This window comes from Trachemys scripta, chromosome 1, assembly GCF_013100865.1.
Source record: "Trachemys scripta elegans isolate TJP31775 chromosome 1, CAS_Tse_1.0, whole genome shotgun sequence".
Classification (NCBI taxonomy): domain Eukaryota; kingdom Metazoa; phylum Chordata; order Testudines; family Emydidae; genus Trachemys; species Trachemys scripta.
Window position 1 is genome coordinate 237,405,685 of NC_048298.1, and position 23,896 is coordinate 237,429,580.

The 23,896-nt window shown below is 39.0% G+C and overlaps 1 protein-coding gene across 3 annotated transcripts in view; it reads left to right on the plus strand.

Moving 5' to 3' along the window:
- Nucleotides 1-21,176, plus strand: part of RASA3 (RAS p21 protein activator 3) — a 277,547-nt gene extending 256,371 nt beyond the window's left edge. For all 3 annotated transcript variants that reach the window (XM_034758104.1, XM_034758102.1, XM_034758103.1), the window contains exons 14-24: nucleotides 491-614; nucleotides 1,744-1,850; nucleotides 3,071-3,148; nucleotides 4,164-4,241; nucleotides 4,808-4,881; nucleotides 8,548-8,654; nucleotides 10,400-10,482; nucleotides 14,141-14,349; nucleotides 15,980-16,083; nucleotides 18,136-18,319; nucleotides 18,969-21,176. In XM_034758104.1, the coding sequence (XP_034613995.1) occupies nucleotides 491-614; nucleotides 1,744-1,850; nucleotides 3,071-3,148; nucleotides 4,164-4,241; nucleotides 4,808-4,881; nucleotides 8,548-8,654; nucleotides 10,400-10,482; nucleotides 14,141-14,349; nucleotides 15,980-16,083; nucleotides 18,136-18,319; nucleotides 18,969-19,044 (1,224 nt within the window). In that variant the 3' untranslated portion in view covers nucleotides 19,045-21,176. The remainder of the gene's footprint in view (nucleotides 1-490; nucleotides 615-1,743; nucleotides 1,851-3,070; nucleotides 3,149-4,163; nucleotides 4,242-4,807; nucleotides 4,882-8,547; nucleotides 8,655-10,399; nucleotides 10,483-14,140; nucleotides 14,350-15,979; nucleotides 16,084-18,135; nucleotides 18,320-18,968) is intronic.
- The last annotated feature ends 2,720 nt before the right edge of the window (nucleotides 21,177-23,896 follow it).

A 23,896-nucleotide genomic window follows, 5' to 3' on the forward strand; every position in this document is an offset into this window, starting at 1 on the left:
GTAGAAATGTGTGTGATTTTTTTTTTTTTTAACATCAGCTTCATGTTTAGTTGTATAGCATAGTACTGAAATGTGATGTTGTCTATTAAATGTAAAATAGGCAAGGAAGAATAGAATTTGTTTTCAATCGACTACATAAATATCCAGTATAATAGAAATGAGGACTCCTTAGCCAATTGTTTTGTAGAAGAAATAATGCTTTTTTGGAATGAGGTCTAAATTTTTTTATTTTACCTTTTTTTTTTTTTTTTTTGGTAGAAAAAGACACTGTGCTTTCAGCTTTGTGCTTAGAAATACACCTCGCCAAAGAGTAGAGTATCCATTGAATCTGGAACTGTGGCTTTTTTATATCTTATAATTTATTGCAAAAATAATCTACTGTAGATGCCATTAGAGAAAGTGTAGTAGCCTTGTTTTCCATTGAAGAGAAATGGTGCATTTAAAACCAAACGAAACAAAAATAAATTTAACATGTTGCTAAATGTTTCAGGAAAATCTGAGGCAGTATGTTGACCGCATTTTTACTGTCATTACGAAATCTGGGGTGAGCTGTCCTACAGTGATGTGCGACATTTTCTTTTCACTGAGAGAGTCAGCTGCCAAACGTTTTCAAGGTGAGTTGCTGTATGTCTTTTTAATTTCTTGTATGTTCAATCATTTTGAAGTATATAATTTTTATCATCTACGAATTTACATTATTAGAGTTACAGGTGTAGAGGTTAAAAGTATATTTCAGATTAGAAGCTATTTATGAAGTGTATATCTATACTGTGTTTACCTCAGCTCTTCCGTAAAATTTGTTCTACTCTTCTATCATGTCACTTTCAGAGTAATGGCATTGAGGGGGTTCAAATTTATATATCAATGATTTCTGATTGCTAGTCTGCAAACTCATTATCAAATCTCATTTTTTTTCAACCCATGCATTAGCCTGTAATAAAAGCCAAATTATAAATTATTGACACCTATGCAAGGCCATTGCCTTCAGTGGGTTAGCATAGCTATAACTAAGTAGAACTCAGTAAAATTTGTTGCAGATACACAAGAAGTAGTAGAATCTGTTTCACTTCTTAGCTGCATTGACTTTGCCAAAGTAAAAAGCAATTTAAAAAAGCCCCAATCAACCAACAACAATCAATTTTTTGTCACTAAAATAAGCAGATCTGACTCTTCAGGAGCAGATCAGTTGAGTAAGATGATGCCATTTTATAGTCACTTTGAGAATAGAAAATCTCAGAACAGAATTCCATTGATCTCCATATTGTGTTCCTTATCCATTCAATTTATAATAATTATTGTAATAATTACTATTTGTTACTTCTTTTACAGTAGTGCCCGGGGGCCCTAACAAATCAGGGCCCTTTTGTGCTAGGTGCTATAGATAAATGGTGAGAGTCAGTGTCCTTCATAATCCGTGTAAATGAATCGTATGTTCCAGTTGAGTACCAAAATCTGATATACAAACTAAGCATTTCCTGCACAATGAGACTTTGTGGAGCTCCCTAGTTCTGTTTTAATGGGGCTAGCTCTCACCTGGATATTTTCATTACTTTATCAATAGCTCATATTTGGCTCCAAATGACCTCCATTATCTCATTCGCCCATAACTCGTGAATATGTGAACCTCCAGCACAGGGCTGAATTAACTATCAGAAGGTATTTTGACAGTTTTATCAGTACTGAAGATGCTCTTTAAAGTATTGTTTGTTGGAATAATGAATGGAATGGTTTCTCTTGTTACAGGTGACCCAGATGTACGGTATACAGCTGTAAGCAGTTTCATTTTCCTGAGATTCTTTGCTCCTGCAATTCTTTCTCCAAACCTCTTTCAACTTACACCACACCACCCAGTAAGTACTGTATCGATCTATCTAGGTTCATATGTGGCCCATCACCATAGTATGAGCGCCTATCAAGTGTTGTTGTTTTTTAAATCTATCTTCTCAACACATAGGAGAAATAGCTTGATGGTTCTTGTCTGCTTTTTGTGGTAGTAGATGTGTTAGGTGACTGTGTTTGTGAAGAACTTAGACTCCCACCCCCCCCTTGATAAGCTGAAGTGAATTTTACATTTAGTTTTGAAATTGAGCCTTGTGGTAATTCTCATCCCTCTCTCTCAGGGAGGAAGTTCTGTAGTCTAGGTCCTGCTCCTATGAAAGTTCTGTCTCAAACACTCACGAGACTCCCCCTACTGGTCAACAGTTTCATTGTCCAGCTGGGTAATGCATACAAGCTTGTGTTCTTTGCTAGTGCTCAGCGCTATCAAAGAGAAGATTTGCGTGTGGAATTACCTATTCATATGGGGCCCAGCATGCTGTGAAGTGTTACATAAACCAGAACTGTATCGCCTCATTCTTTTCTTGTACAAAGTTATATGCAGAAATAGGAGTTTCAGCTGCAATAACTTTGTTAAAAATGTTTTAATTGCCTTAAAAATTAAACAGATTTTGTTTACATGTTAAAATGTTCTCCCATTCCTAAATAAGTGAATTTTTTAAAAATGGTCATATCAGTGACTCCTACCTGGAATAAAAAGTGCCTTCTGGTGGTCAGAGGTGACTTTGAGGAATAAGTTGTTAAAGATTCCACTAAAAAGCGTACAGCATAATTTTTAAATGGGTTGAATATTACTGTGGCCTCTTGACCAAATTCCCTCTCTTAAGTAAACAAGTCAAAGGCACTGCAAGCTATTCTAGAGACTGTAGTAGCTGCTCCATTTTAATTGGCTTCATTACTTCAAAACCCTTTGAGACCCTTTGAATAATAAATATGTTTCCCAAAATCTAAACTCTTAAATTTTAGTATAGAAAATAGTCTTCAAGCATTCACTTACAAAATGAAGCAAGGATTCTTTCTCACTTGCTCTCCAGAAACAAGGGCAAGAAAGTAGTCATAACAAAGTCTGTCATGCTTCTTAAGGCAGCAGCTTTCTTTCTATAAAGTGTGAGTTTTTAAAATTTTACGTTGATTGTTGGTATGGGTGAAATAGAGAACAGCAAATGTGGGTAGTGCTCTGTCCCGTGTTTTAAACATCAGGAATATGTAACACCACTGTTCTCCCCCTTCATAGGATCCTCAGACCTCTAGAACATTGACACTTATCTCTAAGACCATACAAACATTGGGCAGCTTATCAAAATCTAAATCTGTAAGTGTTTTGTTTTATTTCTTATTTTGTGGGTTATGTTGGCAAAATGTTGCTCTTTATTTCCTTTTTAAAAGCAGTTTGTCGCTTTATTATTGTAATTAAATGTTTGGAATGGCTATATAATACCATATACAAACCAGTCAGTGGTAAGCAATGCTAGAGTAACTGAATTTATAACCTGCATGCTAATTGATGCCAAACGTTTTCTTTGTTTGAATTACATTTTTAATAAAGTGTGACATGGTCTCAGGGCTCTGCGGCTTTTTGTGAAGTCTTTCTGAAAAAATGCAGCATTGAAAGATGCCAGCACCTGGAGAATGAAGTTCTGAGCTTATATACATGGTAGCAGCCCTGCTGTATTTTCTGTGCTGCCTCAGCAAAGTATTTGAAGCCTGATCTAGATCTAGAGGAACCACCTCTAAGGGTGAGGGATAGTGCACTTCTCATGCCATTTCAGCTCTCAGCCAATTAGTGATGATAGCTGGTAGTGGCTTTTTGATGTCCACTAGAAATTTGAAATGAGAATAATTTGAGCCAGTGGGCCACCAAACAGTTATCAGATGATAACATGAGGCCACTGCTGAACTGGTCTGGATTCACACCAGCAACCTGCGAGTGAGCCTGTATCCCATTTACAAATCTCTTGACCCCATTCAGTTCCTTGTCTCTTATTGTTTTTGTCAGATTGTTTTGGGAGCATGACTTTTAAAAAATAGCTTGAAACTTTTACAGGATGTTATAGTAAATATATTGAATTGAAGATTTGGAACTCATTCTGCTAATCCACATTTTTGTAATAGAAATTATTTTAGTCTGAGAGCTTTCTCGGTAGTACTTCTTAGTACAGCCAAACAACCTGAAAGTAGCTTTGGTTTCTTTCTCTTTTTTGCAGATAGGGAAATTGGTGGTGGTTTGAGTAGGGAAACGCTTATTTTCTGAGTCTGTTGATGTTAAGGGTTTAGGTACAAGTTGTACTGGAAGACACACAAATATTGGTTGGTTGTTTGCATTTCAGGCCAGCTTCAAGGAATCTTACATGGCAACTTTTTATGACTATTTTAATGAGCAGAAATATGCAGATGCAGTAAAAAATGTAAGTAACTAGCCAATGCATTGAATACATATTATACTTATTGAAACTGATGTTTAGAATCATATAAGTAGTGTAATATTTACGCAACACCAAACACTCTTAAGAAAAAGCAGATTCAGTTGCAGTAGTACTCAAGAAATATGCAGTGAATATAGTGCACATAAAAATCCATAGAATTAGTTGGAAACTACACTTCTTAAATAATACTTATGGAACAATATACTATTCGTCCGATTTTACACATTCCATGTTATCCTGCAAGCCTGTAATGAGAACAGTCTGGTCCAAGACTAAATGAAGGAGGTTGAGTAATAAAGGAAAAGGAGCACGAAGAGGAGACAAAGAAGTGGGAATGTATAGCTTTTGGACTTAGGGGCACTGTTGCATTTGAGCTGTTCTTAATTTACCATCCAGCAAACCTTCCCAAATTCCCTAATTGTTTGCTGTATTCTATTTTCAAATATTGTTAGAGCATTGTCTTGTACTACAGTAATATGTAAATATAAATATTTTAATTTGGCTTCTGTTGTACCCATATTTTATCAGTATGCTTTGTCCATCTTAAGTTCTTAGATTTGATTTCATCCTCTGGAAGGAGAGATCACAAGAGTATAGAGCAACCCATACTGCTTAAAGAAGGGTAAGAATGTGTTCATAGTAGAATTTCTTGTATCTCTATAAAGAGCAGCAAAGAGTCCTGTGGCACCTTATAGACTAACAGATGTATAGGAGCATGAGCTTTCGTGGGTGAATACCCACTCCTTCGGATGCATGTAGATTGTATCTACCCACTACATTCATATGTTACAAGGGAAAATATAAATGTAGGAAAACGTTGCATTGCTGTCTTTATCCACTGTGGCTGCTAGCTTATTTTAACATCCTTTCATTTGATTTAAACATTTTAATTTCATGTGTGTTCTAGAATTTTTGTTAAAAAAAAAAAGCCTGTAGAACTTAATTACCACAATTAGTGCACAGTTAAGTTAAATTACCCCTTTGTTAAAAGAGGGTTAAGGTTGTGACTCAAACTTACAACAGCTGCAAAATTCCATTCTGTAGACAGACACTCAATACTTGAATCATGACATTGTGGACTGGGTAAAGCCTTCTGATGGGTTTTGCCATTGCTGTTGTGCTATAAAATCTTAACTAATTTTTGCAGAAAAATGTTTAGTATGCATGTACAATGGAACAACTTCAAATCTCAGTATCTCTGCTTCTTAAGACGCTTTCCATACACTAGTTGTCATATGGACTAATTGCTGGCATTTTTCACTTTAAAAATGAGTCTGTAAAAGCACTTAAGTACAGTGTATAGGCAGCTAGATTGTTTCTTCTGAAAATAAAACCTTTTTGGAAATTACTCCTGAGTTTAGTAAGCTAAGTTGCAACCTAGAATAAATTTTCACAACAGATTTTATAAATCACTAAATAACAACATATTAGATTTACATTGAAAATGCTGACAACTTTTAACTGTGAAAGTATGAACATCCCCTTTATTTAGCCTGTAGAGTTTGCTTCACTTCTGTGATAGAGTCCCCAGAAGTTGGCATGTCTGTTTTAATTCTGTGCATTATCATTCTTTTGCTTTTTGAAAATAAATGTATAATTTGTAACTTCCCCTCTGATTCTTAAACATGACTTTTCTGCCTCTGTCTTTCTTTTGCTCTTGTCTGATTTTTTTCTGTCTTTTCTTGCTCGGCCTGCTGGCTGCTGTTATAAGGATTCTTAAACTAACAGTAAAGAAAGTTGATGGTAATAGTTCATGCAGGTAAGATGGTAGGGACAGGTGGTGCTTTGTCGTAGCTACCTGCTGGCAGTGTCTCCTTCCTTCATAGCAAGACATATCTGACTTAAATTTGGGAAGGATGTTTTCTCTGTTTAATAACGCTGAAATGCCAATGTAAAACCAACAGAGAGAATTTGTCACATACATCTCAACAGTGCCTAATTTTTTAAAAAAGATGCTGAAAATAGTAAAGTACTTTTTATTTGTAGGCAGAGGCTTCAAGCCTGCTGGAGTTTATTTAATGTTTAGTGTACAAATTCCTAAAACCTCATTGCGAGTGATTAAGATGTCAGCATACATCTTCTAGGCACTGTTTCAGCAACATACAAATAAATTGTTTTCAAGGTTAAAGAGTGGGCTGCAGATGGCTAGTTCCCCCACATTATCTCGTAATTGTCATGCCTTAGCATTAAAAAAGGCAAGTTATCTCACAACCATCAATTCGATTATTTTTCCAGAGGAATTGCCTGGCTGCTGAGTGGGTTTTCTATATGCCTTTGCTCTGCTTTTTTAATTTAATTTAATTTTAATCTTTTTTCTTTCTATATAAAGAGCATCTGTAACTCACCCTGCAGAGTGTGCACTTTTGATTGACCATCTAGTTCCCGAGATGAGTGGGTTAGCCGCTGGCTTGTGCTTTGGGCTCTTTCCAAAAGGAAGAGAACTGAAAGTAATTTCTCCTTGCATACTCGTGCTCGAAGGGCATTCACACTGACGCGGCCAAGCAAAACTGAAATAGATCCTCATTTAAATCTACCACAAAGGGGAGGAATAAAAAGTCTCTTCAGCCAATTAATTCTGATAATGTTTTTCCTTCATGTGTCTTGAGCATTCGTTCAGTCCAATTCCCCAAATGTTACATGAATTTTAGAAACAAGGAAATACTTTAAACTGGTCTTGAAATACTTTCTGCCTGCCTACCCAGGTAATGAAAGCATGACGTATTGTTTTAAATTATTGTATGTAGCTTACAGGCTTCAAAGCTGCTCCTATTCTAATATCAAAGGCAGGATCTTCCTTAAAAAGAGATAAAGGCAGTGTCTGATTCAATGCATAGTTTTTAAATAAAAGAAGGGAATGTAATTAGAAATGTGCTTTTAACGCTGGGGTACTGAGTGCACACATCTAAAATGGAGTTTATTTTTAAAACACCATGTATATGTGCAGGTCACCTTTAAAGGTGTCTGCATGACAAAAAGAAGAACTTAATGAAGAGTTTATTCCTTAGACCGCCCAGCCCCATTTTCTTAGGCAGCCACTCTCGTTTTGAGATTTTCCTAACTTCAAAACCTGAAGGGATCCATCAACTTGGTTGACATTAGGAGGCCTTGACCCATTGTCAGACGTACAGCTCCATTGTCTTTCTCAAATGATCCAGGAATAAAGACTGAGAAGCGACTGTTACTATCCAAACCTTCTGGGTATGGATGGATTTTAACCACCATAATAGTTATATCATTTTGTAAGTGCCTACAGTACAGTGAATGGGGCATGCCACACATAAAACAAGCCTCTGCCCCAAGAAGTTTACAGTCTAAATGCACTGCAGGGAACAATACAGCACAATACTAAACAGAGTGCCATGAGTGCATTCAGGTTGGAAGGCTTTGGAGAAGGAGGTTTTTATTAGGTTCTCAGTCTGTCTGACACATTCTAATTGTTTGTGACTAAGAATGGTTTATTAGAAATGGGAACTATGGTGTTTGTTATTCGAAGTGTTCTGGCTCCCCTGCTGGTGAAAACACACGTTGTGAAATCCTCCCTTGCATTAAGCCACTCCCTATTACTTTTTTGTATTGTGTGTGTTCATTGTGCTGTATACTACCTTTGTGTCTGATAAATATAGCTTTGATAGCAAGTAGTTTTTAATGGTTCAGTTATATTATCTTATCCAGTACAGTATATTGTACATATGAATCCACTTGTACACTGTGTAAAATAGCTTTCCATCTCTGGCAAGCATTCTCTCTCTCTCTCTCTCTCTCTCATTAATATATATATATATATATATATATAACCACAAATCAATAAATGAAAAACTCAGAATTACTAGTGACAGTGGCTTTTAACAAGCTAGTTTATGGTGGGATAAAAATCTGTATTTTCTAACTGCAGAATCACTTTGTTAGTTGAAAATGGAGTTCCAGAACATTCAACATTTTATATTATTTATAGAGTATGAGTGATTAAATCACATAAGACAGTTCTTGTACTAACGAGGTTTTGTACATCTCTTTTAGGTGTTGAAAATCATCTAAGCCTCTTAGACTCTGTCTTGACAGGGAAAAGTGGTAGAGTTAGGTTAAGCGTAGCAAATACATGCTAGCTAAGTTACTCTCTTTTCCTAGTATATATGCAGGGTAACACCTCTCGCTAAACTTTCAACTGGTCAAGTTGTAGCCTAGGCAGGAACCTAGTATTAGAAAGTATTCAGTGTGTTCTCTTGGTGTTTGACAACGTGCGATTGTAATTGAGTGCATTAAGGTAACAATGCTTTCCCGTTTACAATAGGTTTATGATCAAAAGAGCGCAAGGAAGAAAACGATTTGGTATGAAAAACTTCAAGAAGAGATGGTTTCGCCTGACTAACCATGAATTTACCTACCAGAAAAGCAAAGGTAACAAAGGTTTGCCTTTCTGTTTTCTAACTTTTCACTAATAAAACAATGGGCTAAGCATACAGAACTGTGTAAGAGAACAGAGGGAGCTCCTTGGTAATGTACTTCACAATAAAAACCTAATTTCTGTAAATCTGTAACTGCAGAAAATACAATACATAGAAAAAGTATCTGAGAGGAGAGAGGGATGTTTTTTAAAAGCACATGGATTTTTTTCTTTTTCTTTCTGTGTATTCTTCGTACTAATCATTTCAGAGAGTTTGGGTGGAATTTGAATGCTTTGATATGAATTAAACCATATGCTTATTGGAATGTGTTTGTGAATGCACACACAGTGTATGTTAATTACTGATAGGGTACTGTAGAGATTTAGTCCATACTTGTTTATCATATGGGCTGAGAAGGCAGAACACAGCTATAATAACCTTAAGCTGGGGTTTGGGTTTGCATGGGACAATGCCAAATCCCACAGATTGATATCCTAGTGTTAATTTATTGTTAAGGTTTGGAATACTGTATTAAGCACTCAAAAGTGAGGCAGTTCCAGGGAGCTGAGGTTGTAACTGCACATTTTATGGTACACATTAGCAACAATAAATAACATATTAGCGCCCACATTTCAAATGAAAAACAGAGAAAACACTACATGTGGGCATCATGCCGAGTTAGTCTTGTAGAGGAAATCCAACTGCAACTTCTGGAATTGCCTCACTTTTCAGTGCTTGATATTTCACTGTGTGGTTACATCAGGTGGGTAAAATAAACTGTTTTAATGTAATTAATATCAAAATTACCACTTACATGAAACTGCTGGAGTATTGCTGATTTTTATTAATTGTCTCATTATTCTCGGGCACATACATGTCCATCTTTTATTGAATTAATTAATTCTCTTATTCTTGCATTCATTATCACTTATCAATTGGATTCCAGAAATGGACTCTCTCTTTAGTGGTTTTCATTAATTTTGTAGCATTTGCACTATTAACAGAAGCACACTGGGGTTTGAGTACATGCTTTGAACTTTCAAACATTTGTTCATAAGTAAAATCCTTAATATTAGATTAAGATTACAAAGATTATTTCAGGAGTTTCCAACTAGATTGCATTTTTTTATTCAGTAGAGAGTAACAACTTATCCTTCTATTGTGTACATTTGCTGAGGGAACGATTGCAGATTCCATTAACTATTAGATCACTTAACTCTCTCAACCATGAAGTCTGCATCATGCCCACCATCCTTAATCACCTGCACCGACAGGAAGGATTCCCTTTTTTTGCTGCCTCTTGAGAGAAAATGTTCTGTCTGCAACTTTCCCAATCACTGCCTGAATAGGTGATTTTTGAAGCGGTTTGGTGGTGGCACATTTTGCAGCTAAAAACAGAAATGAATTTAAGGTAATATTGAGGTTTTGACAGCATGGGGAGGAGGGATAGCTCAGTGGTTTGAGCATTGGCCTGCTAAACCCAGGGTTGTGAGTTCAATCCTTGAGGGGGCCATTTAGGGAACTGGGGTAAAAATCTGTCTGGGGATTGGTCCTGCTTTGAGCAGGGGCTTGGACTAGATGATCTCCTGAGGTCCCTTCCAACCCTAATATTCTATGATTCTATCAGTAAAACAAGCTTTCTTGCAGTCCCACTGAACTCTTCCTTCACAGAAATCAAAGCAGCGCTTTTAATAAGAGCAGAGGGCAAAGTGACATTTGAACAGTTATGCAGCTTTAGCTTGCAATTGTTTATTGCAGGTGATCACCCACTGTGTAGCATTCCGATAGAAAACATTCTGGCAGTGGAGAAATTGGAGGAGGAGTCCTTTAAAATGAAAAATGTAAGTAGGTCATCTTCAACTGTTAGTTGGATTTGTCTTGGTCCCCACCCCCACCAAATCTCCTCTTTCCTTTTTGTAACTCGTGTTGAATTTCCATTGGAAGACTTACAGCCACAGCTGCTTGTTCTGTATCTAGTAGCATGGGTGTCCAAAAGTGAAGTCCATTGAGATTTTTAATGTGGCCTTGTCAGCGGAATCTGGATTTAGTTATCTGCAGCACACACTTAGTACTGTCCACTCACTGCTGCATCAGCTGTCTGGGCTCTAGATAGTTGGACACAGGTAAGGCAACTGAGTCTCTGCCCTTCCCATCAGCTCTAGGTCTGATCCTTGGGAATGAATTAACTCCTTACATTTACAACGGAGCACATTATCTAGCAATACTCTATCAGTTAGCATATCTTCATAGAATAATGACATAGCATGTATGTATCTGGTATAGAATATATGGGAATGAGCGGTATGGTCCCAGATACTTGCCAATATAACCTTTACACCATCTGAACTTGATAGTGTGGTATAATAGTTCTGTTGGCATGTGTGCAGGATGGCTGCATTTCTTAAGAGTCAAGTACCAGAGCATGCTTTTATGTATTTGATATATATCATCTGTTATGCAGAAACTGTTTTTAGAAATGTACGAATTTAAGTGATGTCACAATCCTTTTTCATACTCCTCTGCCTCTAACGTCAGCTACCATAGGTGATATGATTTCAACTGTACAGATCTGAGAGGTCTTATAAAATTAATTATATGTTTTTATCTGTCTCTAAACATTATTTAAAATAGGTATTTATTCATAAATTTTTATGACTTCCAGCTTCTATGTCATGTGATCCTTCCACTTCCTAAATTACATGCGCTCTGAGGACCAGAATGGGTAATGTTCAGGCTTAGACCAGATACCAGACCTGTGATAGTATTTTTACTGATTGGCTGAGCAAAGCGAGACCCTACGCTCAACTCAGTGGCATTTGTCTGTAATGTGATAACAGTGGCACTGCTCTGTTTGTCTGTAACAAGACGCAGTAGGCTGTAACTCACTGTTTCTTAGGGCACCTCCTCATTGCACAGTTAACTTAAGTATTTGTTGAATAAAAACCAAAAGATGCAACATTTATGTAGTTTTCAGAATAGAACTATGCTTTGAAGTTAAGCATTCTTTTTTGCATGGGAAATGCAGATCTTTGAACATATTTCAAGATAAAATTTCCCCAACTCTCTCCTGGAAATGGTAGAATATGCTATTGCCCACCTCCCCAGCCAATGAGGCCTTCTGCTGGATTATTTTCAATATCAGAGAATTTCTATTTATCTTAGAATGTAGAAATAGAATACAATGATATGGGCAGAATTCTAAAACCCTGCTGCCTATGCAGCTGATGTGAATTCTCTATACTGGATGCAAAGTATGTTTAAAGATCCACATCTACTATAAATATTTTCTTGGCATCCGTGTTCATCATCTTGTCATCTTGCACCGAATCCCATTTTCATCATTCCTAATGAGTTTCATAATGTGTGGTAGATGCCAGCACCACGTAAGGGCACAGTACGCCACCCCCAGTCTGTCTCTCTTCTTTCAAGAAGACATCAGGATCCTTGAGCAGAGAGTTGTTTTACAAGTAACTTTCTGGCCTTTTGCAGAACATTGCTTGAAGAACAAATGCTGTGTCTGGTGTTTTTTGAGCCTGAAAAGGTCTTACAACTACTTGAAATTCTTGGCTTAACTGTCGGCTTCTCAGTAACAGTTTCCATACATTAGGTCACTTATAATGATATCCCATTACACAGCCACATATCCCTTATAAATCTGTTCCTTTGTTGTAACATACAGAGCTCCGCTACACTAAGCAGTGTGTTAAAATTCACTTTCCTACAGCTCTGTGTTAAACAGGGGCTGAGCTGTATGCTCTAGACTTGCAATTCCTGTCTCACCTCAAATTAGCACTTTTTCTCCTGGCAAGTTTTTAAAGGGGAATACTGCATTTTGTCCACACTTTGTCCGTGTCCAGCTGATCACACTAGTAATTGCTATAGCAGTATTGTGATGAAGTTCACACCTTTTTATTTGGTGTCTGGTATCAGTAAAAAAAAAAAATACTGAACACAGGGAAAAAATGCCAACCGCAGCCTTCCTTTCCCTTTCGGTGAAAATCCATTTAAATCAAGAAGTTCACTTGTAAAATTGAAGGGGTATTCCTAGTTTCCAAGAATACAAACCTTAAAGTGTAATAAAAGGAGCAGAGACTGAACTGATACCACGTATTGAAATGAGCTTCCTTTAAAATACTATCCCTTATCCAGTCAGTGTACAATCTGGGACAGTGATATCTGTTTGTAATTCAGAAAGGTGAGTTTATACAAAAAAATTGATAACCCTGAGGACACAGTCGTATGGGAAATAATACTTAGCCATATACAAAGCCATATACAAACAGTAATGTACAGATTTTAATTTTGCCGGGGACTTAGTTAAACATGAAAGGGGAAAGAAAACCAGTGAATGCTAATTATTTAGAAAAGTTATATGAACTTCAAGTACTTCATTTTGCTTTTCCAGTATTTGCTGTTATCTCATTAACTTTAACCTCAGTAATCCCCAACAGATTTTCAGATATCAGTTTATCTGGAAAAGGAATTATGTTTGAAATGTTACCTTTTTCAAGAGGAAGGAAGAGCGTGGAAAAGGATTGATAGTGGTTGTGATTTCTTTGATTGCAAGCAGTTTGGGGTAGGGACTGTGTCTTCATAAATGTTCATACAGCATCTACAAAATGGAATCCCAGTGGTGATTTGGAGTGCCTAAGCATTATCTCCATCTCCATTATCTCCATCTCTGGCAATACTTAAGAGTAGGTTAGATAAATGTCTATCAGGGATGGTCTAGACAGTATTTGGTCCATCCATGAGGGCAGGGGACTGGACTCAATGACCTCTCGAGGTCCCTTCCAGTCCTAGAATCTATGAATTAACATGACATAAACATTTTAATAATTTGAGCCACTAACACACCCCTGTATATTCACAAGGAAGCCCTCACTTCTGTTACTTTATTAGTGGTATTAGTGGTTATATTTATTGTGTGCAGGTGGTTATAAAAGGGAAAGAAAATCAAAACAAAATAAGTGCGAAGAGGTTCATTTTGTGTCAGTTAAAGCAAAATAGGCACGGCGGCTGATTGCAAACTCGATTCTTCCCCCTCCCACTAGAAAAGGTGTTTCCTTTCAGCCCAGCATTTGCTTTCTCTGTCAGCTTTCCAAAACTTGAAGCTGCAACATTACTAAAATTGTATCTCTGACTCGGACGGATCACTGTAAGGGTGTGTTCCTCAGTAAGCAAATTCATCTCAGTTGTTTATAAATTGTCTCCTGTAGGAGCAGGATTAACATGTTGCACAAAGAGGTTTTATTTTTAAAGTTAATCTTTCAGTTTACAGATCCATTTGTGTTTAATAGGATTTCTTGCTGCTTTTAGATGCATCTTTTGGTCTAAAACCTTTTCCTGTTTCCTTTAATAATCCACTGATCAGACTGTACCTTCCAATATAGAGGTTTATGCTGTTAAGACTCCCTCCTTTACTTTGTATTCTTTTAAATTGACTCTAATGTTAATTACATTGGTGGTTCAGTCTGTGGCTTATTTCCTGGTTTTCAGATGTTCCAAGTGATTCAGCCTGAGAGAGTCCTGTACATCCAGGCAAATAACTGTGTTGAGGCCAAGGACTGGATTGACATACTTACTAAAGTTAGCCAGTGCAACAAGAAACGCCTCACAGTCTACCACCCTTCCGCATACCTTAATGGACACTGGCTGTGCTGTAAGGCCACTGCAGATAATACTCCTGGCTGTACGCCCTGCACTGGGTAAGGGTTGCTTGTTTTAAATTCTGCCAGGGGCATGTTAAGTATATGCAATGTGGCCTTCCTATAGGTAATATTTGTGAAGATGTTGCAAGCTGCCTGGGCATCTCTGGGTTCTAGACAACAAACTGTCGTCTTAGGTCAGTTGTGTTGTCATCCCAATCTTCTTCTCATACCTAGCACAACTGGCATCTTCAGACCCTGGTTAAATTGCTCTATCTTCATAGTACATGAGACATTAGTAAGTCTAGTACAGGATAAAATTCAAAACCATAGTATGTGAGAGCAAAATCTTAAGCTCCTAAAACTGCCTACAGCTCAGAAGGAGCGGCTTTCCATTCCTTGCTTGTATGTTAAACTGAAGACAACATCTAGACTAACAAAAACGAGTGGTGTTATTATTTATAGGGTCTCCAGCACCCTGTGTGAAATGAGAACAGCTGTTGTCCTCACAAAAACCAATGGCCTGGTTGTTGGTAACCTGCATTGTACGCTGCTTTGTAAATCCAGATCTGTGGGACCTGGGCCCGGGGACTCAGTATTTTGAAGCCCCTGCTTGAGTGTCCAAACTGCATTGTAAACCTGGGCTTATAACTGCTGGACCCAGCTGTCTCAATCATGCTGTTGCGTCCACGCTGCATTATGCAGAGCTTCTGACTTGGGTCTGTAGCTTGAGCTGTCTCCACGCAGCAAAATAACAGGGCTTGAACCCTGGCCTCTATAAGAGATCTAGGGCCTGGGTCCTGAGTGCTTGCTGACCTAACTCAGACTGTTTCTGTGGGTACGTCTACACTCCAATAAAAGCCATCAGCACCAAGTCTCAGAGCCTTGGTCAATTGACTTCGGCTCGCCTGGTTCAGGCTGCGGTGCTAAAAATTGCAGCATAAACGTTCGGACTCGGGCTGGAGCCCGGACTCTGAGACCCTCCCCCCTCGCAGCGTTTCAAAGCCTGGGCTCCAGCCTGAACATCTAAACTGCCATTTTTAGCCCCGCAAGCCTGAATCAGCTGACCTGGACCAGCCGTAGCCGTGCCACAGGTCTTTTGTTACAGTGTAGACGTACCCTGTGTGGACAGAATGGGGGCTTGGTTTCAAATGTGAGCCAGAGCCTGAACTTAGTGTGCAGTGTAGACATACCCTCAGAGGCCAAGAATTGAATAGCCAAAGACTTAGCTATCTTCTCACTGTATCTGTCAGCCTAGCCACATTCGTTAATCCCTAAAATGTCTGAGTATTTGTAAAGAATCTTCTTTTCTGAGTTAGTGTGTGGGGTAGTTTGAACTGTCATCACCCTGACCTGGTCTGTGGAAAAACAGACCGCTTCAGGATCCAGGACACTGAGTCTAGCACCTTTTCTTGAATACTCACTTGTAAAGAAGAAAATGATACAAACTTCTGCACCTATTATGTTAGGTTTGTAGTGTTACTGTGTGGTATGCCACACATCTGCAGGATTAAGAAAAGTTTAGCAATACCTTGCTTTTAATGCCTGCATATAAATATGAAAATGATTCACACTCCCATATTCATTACATTAGGTCTGCAGTGTTGCTCTCGTGCTGTAAAAGAGATTTTTTGAAACCCGTCTGACTGAGAATGGTACTATCACTGCCTCCCTTTTTTATGTTTTACAGAGGCCTCCCTGCAAATATACAACTAGACATAGATGGAGATAGAGAAACTGAACGCATCTACTCCCTTTTCAACTTATATATGTCTAAATTGGAGAAAATGCAAGGTGAGCATGAAGAAGTGTCGTTTCACTGCTTCTAGAAATAAGAAAATAACTTAATTTTATGCTCCCTCTACCTCTAGACCAGTGGTTCCCAAACTTTAACAACCTGTGAACCCCTTTCACTAAAATGTCAAGTCTTGTGAACCCCCTCCTAAAAATGAATATTTCCAGGGATTTTCTCCTTCACCTGAGTATAAATTATAAAAGCAGTGATCTTGGAAATATAAAATTTGTTTTTATGACATGCTTATTACACACTATTATTAATTATTATTTATCATTACAGTATTTTTATTACATTATGAAAACGGGAACACTCTTCCAAGATCTCACTTTCGTAGCTTGTATCACTTTGAATAAGCCTGTTATAAGACAAGGCTCCTATGTTTCATCAAGGAGTATCAGATGTGAAAGAGCATGAAAGTATTTAAGGAGCCAACTCAAAGAGTTCCTCCTACGCAAGCATTCAGGTCTTGAGCAGTCCAGGCAAACAATGCACGTTACAACAAAGCTTAAACTTGTTCTTCGTAATCATTTTAAATACAATACGAGCTGCCTATTTAATTTTAGAAACAGCAAAAAATATCCATTTCCCTTTCCATTTCTTATAAGGAGTCTTGAAGTTTAAATCTCCTCAGTGTGATACATATGTTTGCTTTGATCTGCTTAGCTCTTGGAAGTCCAGAGGCTCTGGGCTGCTGGCCCTTATGCTGCCCGGAGTCCCTAGGGACAGCTCTGTCCGCCATTAGGGAATTTTTTCCCGAGAACCCCCTGTAACATTTCATGAACCCCCAGGGGTTCACGAACCCCGGTTTGGGAACCACTACTCTAGACCAACTGTGCGGATACATATTTGCATAACACTGTGATCATAATTTAACTTTTTACTGCTGCCACGGAAGTTTATGTGACTTATTTTTGGTACACAGTGGAAGATTCACATGCAAAGAATGTTTTGTGTAACAGTTGTTTGAAATATGGTCTTAACCCCAGAACCCTAATATAGTTTAGGCATAGAGCATAGTTTGCATGCTCTGAATTGGCAAATTAGATTGTGCACTAACTAGAATTGTATTGATCTTGTGAGGAAGAAGCAGCCAAGTTGAGTTTTCAGGGGAACATGGTTTTGTGTTACCAGAAGCCGTGGGCATATTTCTGACTCGATTCCCCAGAGTATGCTGAATCCAAACAAAAAGAACAGGAGTCCTTGTGGCACCTTAGAGACTAACAAATTTATTTGAGCATAAGCTTTCGTGGGCTACAGCCCACTTCATCAGATGCATACAATGGAACATATATTGAGGTGATATATATACACATACAGAGAGCATGAACAGGTGGGAGTTGTCTTACCAACTCTGAGAGGCCAATTAAGTAAGAGAAAAAACTTTTGAAGTGATAATCGAGATAGCCCAGTACAGACAGTTTGATAAGAAGTGTGAGAATACTTACATGGGGAAGATAGATTCAGTGTTTGTAATGGCTCAGCCATTCCCAGTCCTTATTCAATCCTGAATTGATTGTATCTAGTTTGCATATCAATTCCAGCTCAGCAATCTCTCGTTGGAGTCTGTTTTTGAAGTTTTTCTGTTGCAAGATAGCCACCCTCAGGTCTGTTATTGAGTGACCAGACAGGTTAAAGTGTTCTCCTACTGGTTTTTGAATGTTATGATTCCTGATGTCAGATTTGTGTCCATTTATTCTTTTGCGTAGCGACTGTCTGGTTTGGCCAATAAATGCGCTAATAAATTTGTTAGTCTCTAAGGTGCCACAAGTACTCCTGTTCTTTTTGCAGAAACAGACTAACATGGCTGCTACTCTGAAACCTGTTATAGTTAAGCTTCTCTAGAAAATTCACACTTAGACTTCTAATTGCCTCTTGGGAACATAGATGAATGCATCTTGCTTCTTAATCAATAGTACTTAACTTCTAATGCAAGACCAACTTTAGTTTCTAATTACCAGCAAAGTAACACCGGTTGGCGTATGTGACCCCAATTAAACTATTTTTTACTGTGTGCCTGTCCTACTTTTTTTTTTAATCTGTTTTCATAGAGGCCTGTGGCAGCAAATCTGTATATGATGGGCCAGAACAAGAAGAGTATTCAACATTTATCATTGATGACCCAAAGGAGACTTATAAAACACTAAAGCAGATCATAGAAGGTGTTGGAACTTTGGAACAGGAACATGCTCAGTATAAGAGGGATAAATTCAAGAAGACAAAATATGGAAGCCAGTAAGTATAGTTTGTTCAATAGCTCTGTAAAACAGAATTTGATTTAGTTACGTTCTGGTTTTCAAAACAATAGAGTAGGAAAAATCTTGCAGCTGGTATAAAATGTTAACGTAGGCTTAGTCTGATTGTACTTTGAACGGTTTATAATAATTTGTAGAATGCTTTCTTTTGACAAGGTAGAGACAGTGGTAAAAAGTATTTGAAGACAAAAATGTATGAAAAGCGAAAACTCTGTAGCAAGATTATTAGGGGAAAAAAGGAATACATGCCCATAAAATGTCAGCTAAATATCAGAAGATGCCTCTATTTAGCCCTGAATATTGTACAGAGCTAGTTGAAAATATTAGTTCAGTCTGCTACATCCATTTATTTAGATTTATACTGAGTATCAAAAAAAGGGCCCATTCAAAGCTCTGGGTATACTTGATATTAAAAAACAAACACTGAAACAGACCCAGGAATTCCCCCAGTTCAACTCAAATACACAGCTACAACATGAATATAACTGAAATTAACTGACCTGACTTCTAATAAATATTTGCTTTTATGGTTTTCTGTTACAGTATAACTATTGTCAGAACATTTTATTCCAACAAGCAATACAATATAAATATAACAGTTCCACCAACTTCTTTTCCCCCTTTTATAGGGAACATCCTATTGGGGACAAGAGTTTCCAGAGTTACATCAGGCAGCAATCTGAAATCTCAGCACATTCCATTTAAAGTGTGAAGGAGATCACAGGATGGTGCTGAAGGGTCAAATCGATGAAGCGACAAGCTTGCAAACTAAAATAAAAGGGAAGCCACATGTAGCAAAATGTAGATAAGTGTCAAGCTTACAAACTTTGGGACTTGCTAAGTGTGTTGTTCTCTCTCCAAGAACTGTTACGATAGTTGCTATGCACTTTATTCATCTGGTTATCAACAGATGACTGAACTCTGCCTTCTAGGCAGCTGCTGTTGTGTGTGAGTGTCTGTGTGAGTGTGTGTGTGCGAGTGTATGTGTGTGTGTATATGTTTTTATATTTGCTTCGGTTTCTTGGAATCTAGTGATCAGTTCAATGATCAAGGTGTGTGGACTTCATCTTGACACTCTGGCAATTCCTTACATTGCTGAAACCAAGCAAGCTGTTGAAAGGCAGCATTTTCTAGAATTGTTTGTTACTGTTTTGGGGTTTTTTTTGTTCCTTGTTACTGTATGATATGTCACACATCCGCATGGTATATTAGGAAAAGCTTAGCAACACTTTGCTTTTAATGCCTACATTAAAAAAGGAAGCAGCAAAAAATCCCCTCTTTTTTAGTGTCGTCTCCCACATTGTAGCTTGCATTATCAAGAGCTGGTCGAGGAGCAGGCCTTTTGTTTTTACAGTAGCATAATTTCTGTTAAAGATGCACAGTTTTTAATTGAAATCCAGATCTGAATGGTACTCTTGATATTTTTGAGATACGACGTTGTTTCTACAAAACCTTCAGTGGACATTTTTGTTTTCAATATGAAATCTTGGTTCTCTAATGAAATTAACTAAAACAAATTAGAGGAGGTGAAAGAAAATGTCTAGCATGGACATTAGTTTGCTATACAGTCTAGTCACAGTAAGATTTGAATGGCTATTTTAAGGAGATTAGATAGACAAGGTGGGGACGGTGATATATTTTATTGGACCAAATTCTGTTGGTGAGAGAGACAAGCTTTTCAAGCTTACATCCCCCACACCTGAAGAAGCGCTCTGTGTAAGCTCAGCTCTCTCACCAACAGAAGTTGGTCCAATAAGAAAGAATCCCTCCCAGACCTTGTCTCTCTAATATCCTGGGACCAACATGGCTACAACAACAATTGATATTTTAAGGAGAGGCTAAACAACTTGTTCTGATTTTGAAAAATGGCACTGCTTTTCCCCTGCAGCAGGGAGAGTACTTGGCCCTGTGCCTGACAGCTGAAATACACCAAGTCCCCAAGCATAAGTCTTCGGAGATGGTTTGCTACCGAATAATGCTTAAAAACTGAGATCCATGCTATCCTGGCACCACTTGTTTTTTGTTTTTTTTTTGGAATATAGATTTATACTTTTCCAGGGACGTTTTTTTAAATCTTTTAAAAAATATCTAAATAAAAGTTTGCTAAAAGTAATTTAAGCTTTTGTACATTAGATAGTTGGTGTATTAATGTGTTGTGAGTGTAGGGGAAGTGGAATGAACTAGGTATCTCAGTAATATCAACAAACATTGAGGAGAGGAATTAAAAATCTGCTAAATATAAAATATAGATGTATGTGTGCTGGTTAGTTGTATGCCATAACTCTCCTCCGTAAGCGTCTGATTCAATAAGCATTTAGCTGAGATTGCACAGAAGCCCATGCAATGTCATGGAAGATATGGGTCGTAAGCTTCTGTGCAGCCGAACTGGGTATTGTTTTTCAGTTGAATTGGATCAGAAAATATTAAACTTTCAGCTTTTTAATGTGAAGATAATCGTATCTTTTCCTAAAGTGTTATCAAATAAAATCTTCAACAGTGTCCTCATTGCATTTGGAGCACACAAGATGGCTGACTTAGTTTGAAAGTCTCTGTTTATTAGTGGTGATGTTAGGAATGGGATTTCTTTGTTCTGTGTGAACATGCTGTAGAGCAGAATCCCAATAGAGGATCGTCATGTATTCATTGTCACCAGGAAGAGTGGGGGATGGGAAATAGAAAAGTGTTGCAGAACATGAATTTTGGACTCCAAGCTGTTAGCTGCCATTTAATTGCAAATTTAACCTGTATTTGTAACTTAATATTCTGTTTATAAAATACTAATAATCTGTAATGTGTGTTCTACTTGCCAATTAAAAGAAGTGTTTTATTTCTGAAAAGTGTGTCCTTTTAATCTAAGTTTAGTCCAAATTTAATGAAAAGACTAGATAACAGTTGTAACCTGTCACGTCAGCTAGTATAGGGCTGAGCGGCGCATTTAGTGAATAATACATATTCTGTGCCAATTACTGTGTGAATGTTAAAAAAAAAAAAATGTAACAACTCAGTCTGTTAAGTAATTGTTTTTTCGAATGTTCAATTTCTCCAAGTGGCAGTTAGTTCACCCGCTCAAGGGCTTCTATGAATTAAGTATAAACTGCAAGATTTTCTGTGCTGAGCTGAATTCACCACAGTTCTACTGGTGGGTCTTTGTAGGAACATTAGGAGATGGTAAATATCACTTTTGTAGAAGATAATCTGCCATAATGCTTGGAAGTCCAGCTAATGATCAAGAAACCACTCCTCACTGCAACGGATCTGAGCAGCTGTCATGGGGATCCGAGCCCTGTTTCTGGCAGAAGAGCAATTTTAAACAACCGCTCCCTAGCTGTGTGGTGGAGTTGTGGTTTAACAGGTACACCGCAATCTGTGTTGCTGAAGCAGGAAGGAGGATCATTGTGGTGGACGGGAGAAGTTTACTAGCGATTTTTACCACAATAACCAAAGCTGATTTCAGTGTGGAATTGCTATAGCTTCAGAGATCCTCTTGAATTAACAAACGAAACATTTACAGCAAGAATGCAGAACTCTAACCCGGAACTATAATCCTTAGAATTCTAACAAGCACAGGCTTTATGGTTGTACACTGAGGAACAAGTGTAGAGTTAACTCCCAGTTCAGTCTGCCTTCCTTCTACTCAAACCCCGTCTCTGGACACTGGTAGCCCTTGATGCTGTTCTGAAAGGCCTTCCCACCCCCAATAGTTTCCTGTTCTCTGTTGGCTTTCCTGGCCTGCTGCCGTTGCTTTATTCCATGCCAGGATGCCTACACCTCGCTGTCCCTGCCACTGTGCACACCCTGCACTGCCTCTGGCCCACCCTGACACTGCTAGTACAAAGATGCAGAGTAGAAGGGTTGGTCAGGGAGCAGAAGGGCAGGATGCAACTCATTCTGCCTGCAAAAGCTAACCCAAACCCTCCTCTTAGTCCTTCTCTTTCCCTCCACCATGCCCTCATGTTCCAGGAAAACGGCCAGTCCTGAAACATTAAAACCAGCAAGGGCTACTAGTGGCCTGAGATCAAATAGCTGTAAAACAGTTTGAAATAAGATTGAAGAGTTGTTGATACAGCTTCGTGTTTAACGTATTCTAAAATCTCCTTACCTTGAAAGACACCAGGTTTTGTACAGGTAGAACATACTCTCCCGGAGGCCTTTATCCTGATCCACAGAAATCCAGTTCTAATCTACATTTTAGTTAAGGATCAGCTCTTGCTTTCCTAGAGCTAACTTAGAATACAATTTAAACCTTTGTTCCAGTTCCCAAGTTTGAATTTTCTCACATCCCTTTCCAACTCACAAATTCTTAGACTGGACAGTGTCTAGAGTCCTTGAATTCTAGAACACTCTGTTAGGTCAAACAATGGATGCCTTCTAACCAAATGCAAATGAGACAATGTCAGCCAGTGATTTTGACATTGGTTCTTTCTAGTCCTTTAAAATGCATTTCTCCTGTGGTCCCCCACTTCAAATACTGCTCTCCATATTTCACTGTATACTTGTTGGACACACCTGGAAACAAAACTCAAGTTATTCTAGATTCTCACTACCACGTAAGTGTTGAACTAATATTAACCTTCAAAGCTGCATTTTCCCTGCAAAACAACTATGCAAGAGCACTGGTTATGAGGAGAGATGCACATTAAAACCAAGCTTCCAAAACCTTCACAGAAATTCTGTGACACTAGCAACTAGCTTCTGACTGCTCCTTGTAGTGATTTTAGTATAGGCCTGTAGTAGTTCCGGGGTGGGGCTCGTCCCTTCCTGGGGCGCCTGGGAGCCAGTCCGCCCTGCTACAAAGCTAATAACGGTTCAGGGCTCAGGCCCTTAGGCAGGGGCTGAGCACACAATTAACAGTTCAGAGCTCAGGCCCTTAGGCAGGGGCTGAGCACACAATTAACAGCCCCGGCCCTGGATCAGGGCGGGGCAGCAAACCAATAGTCAATCAGTGGCCCAGGCCTTGTAGCAGAGGCTGGGTCAGTTTGGGTTAGCCCAGACCCTAGGTCAGGGCGGGGCAGCAAACAAATAGTCTGTCAGAGGCCCAGGCCCCTTGGACAAGGAGGAGGAGAGACTGCCACCCGGCGCGGGGTGGCAGAGGGGAAACACAGGCCCACCCACTCCACTGTGTTCCAGCTCGGGGCCCTATCCGCAGCAGTTCGTCTATCGCGCAGTCAGTGGGAATCCTGACCGCAACACACTGACATGGGTTCGGGGTCTGCTATCCCCGGGCCACTTCCCATCTCCTCCTCCATGGGTACCTGTCCATCCTGAGTCTCGTCTGCCGTGTCCCAGATCATGGGCTCCTCCGGGCCCCGAGCACCGGGTAGGTTTGTTGCTCCCTCTGGGCCCTCGGCGGGGGGAAGCTCAGACCGCTCCTCAGGATACCGGGCCCTCGGCAGGCTCGGCCAGTCCTCCTCTGGATACCGGGCTCTTGGCAGGCTCGGCCAGTCCTCCTCAGGATACCGGGCTCTCGGCAGGCTCAGGCCCGCGGGAGCTCAGGCACCAGCGTCTGTCCTCTCCCGCTGCCGGCCAGCTACTGAGCGCTGTGGCTTGGCCTTTATAC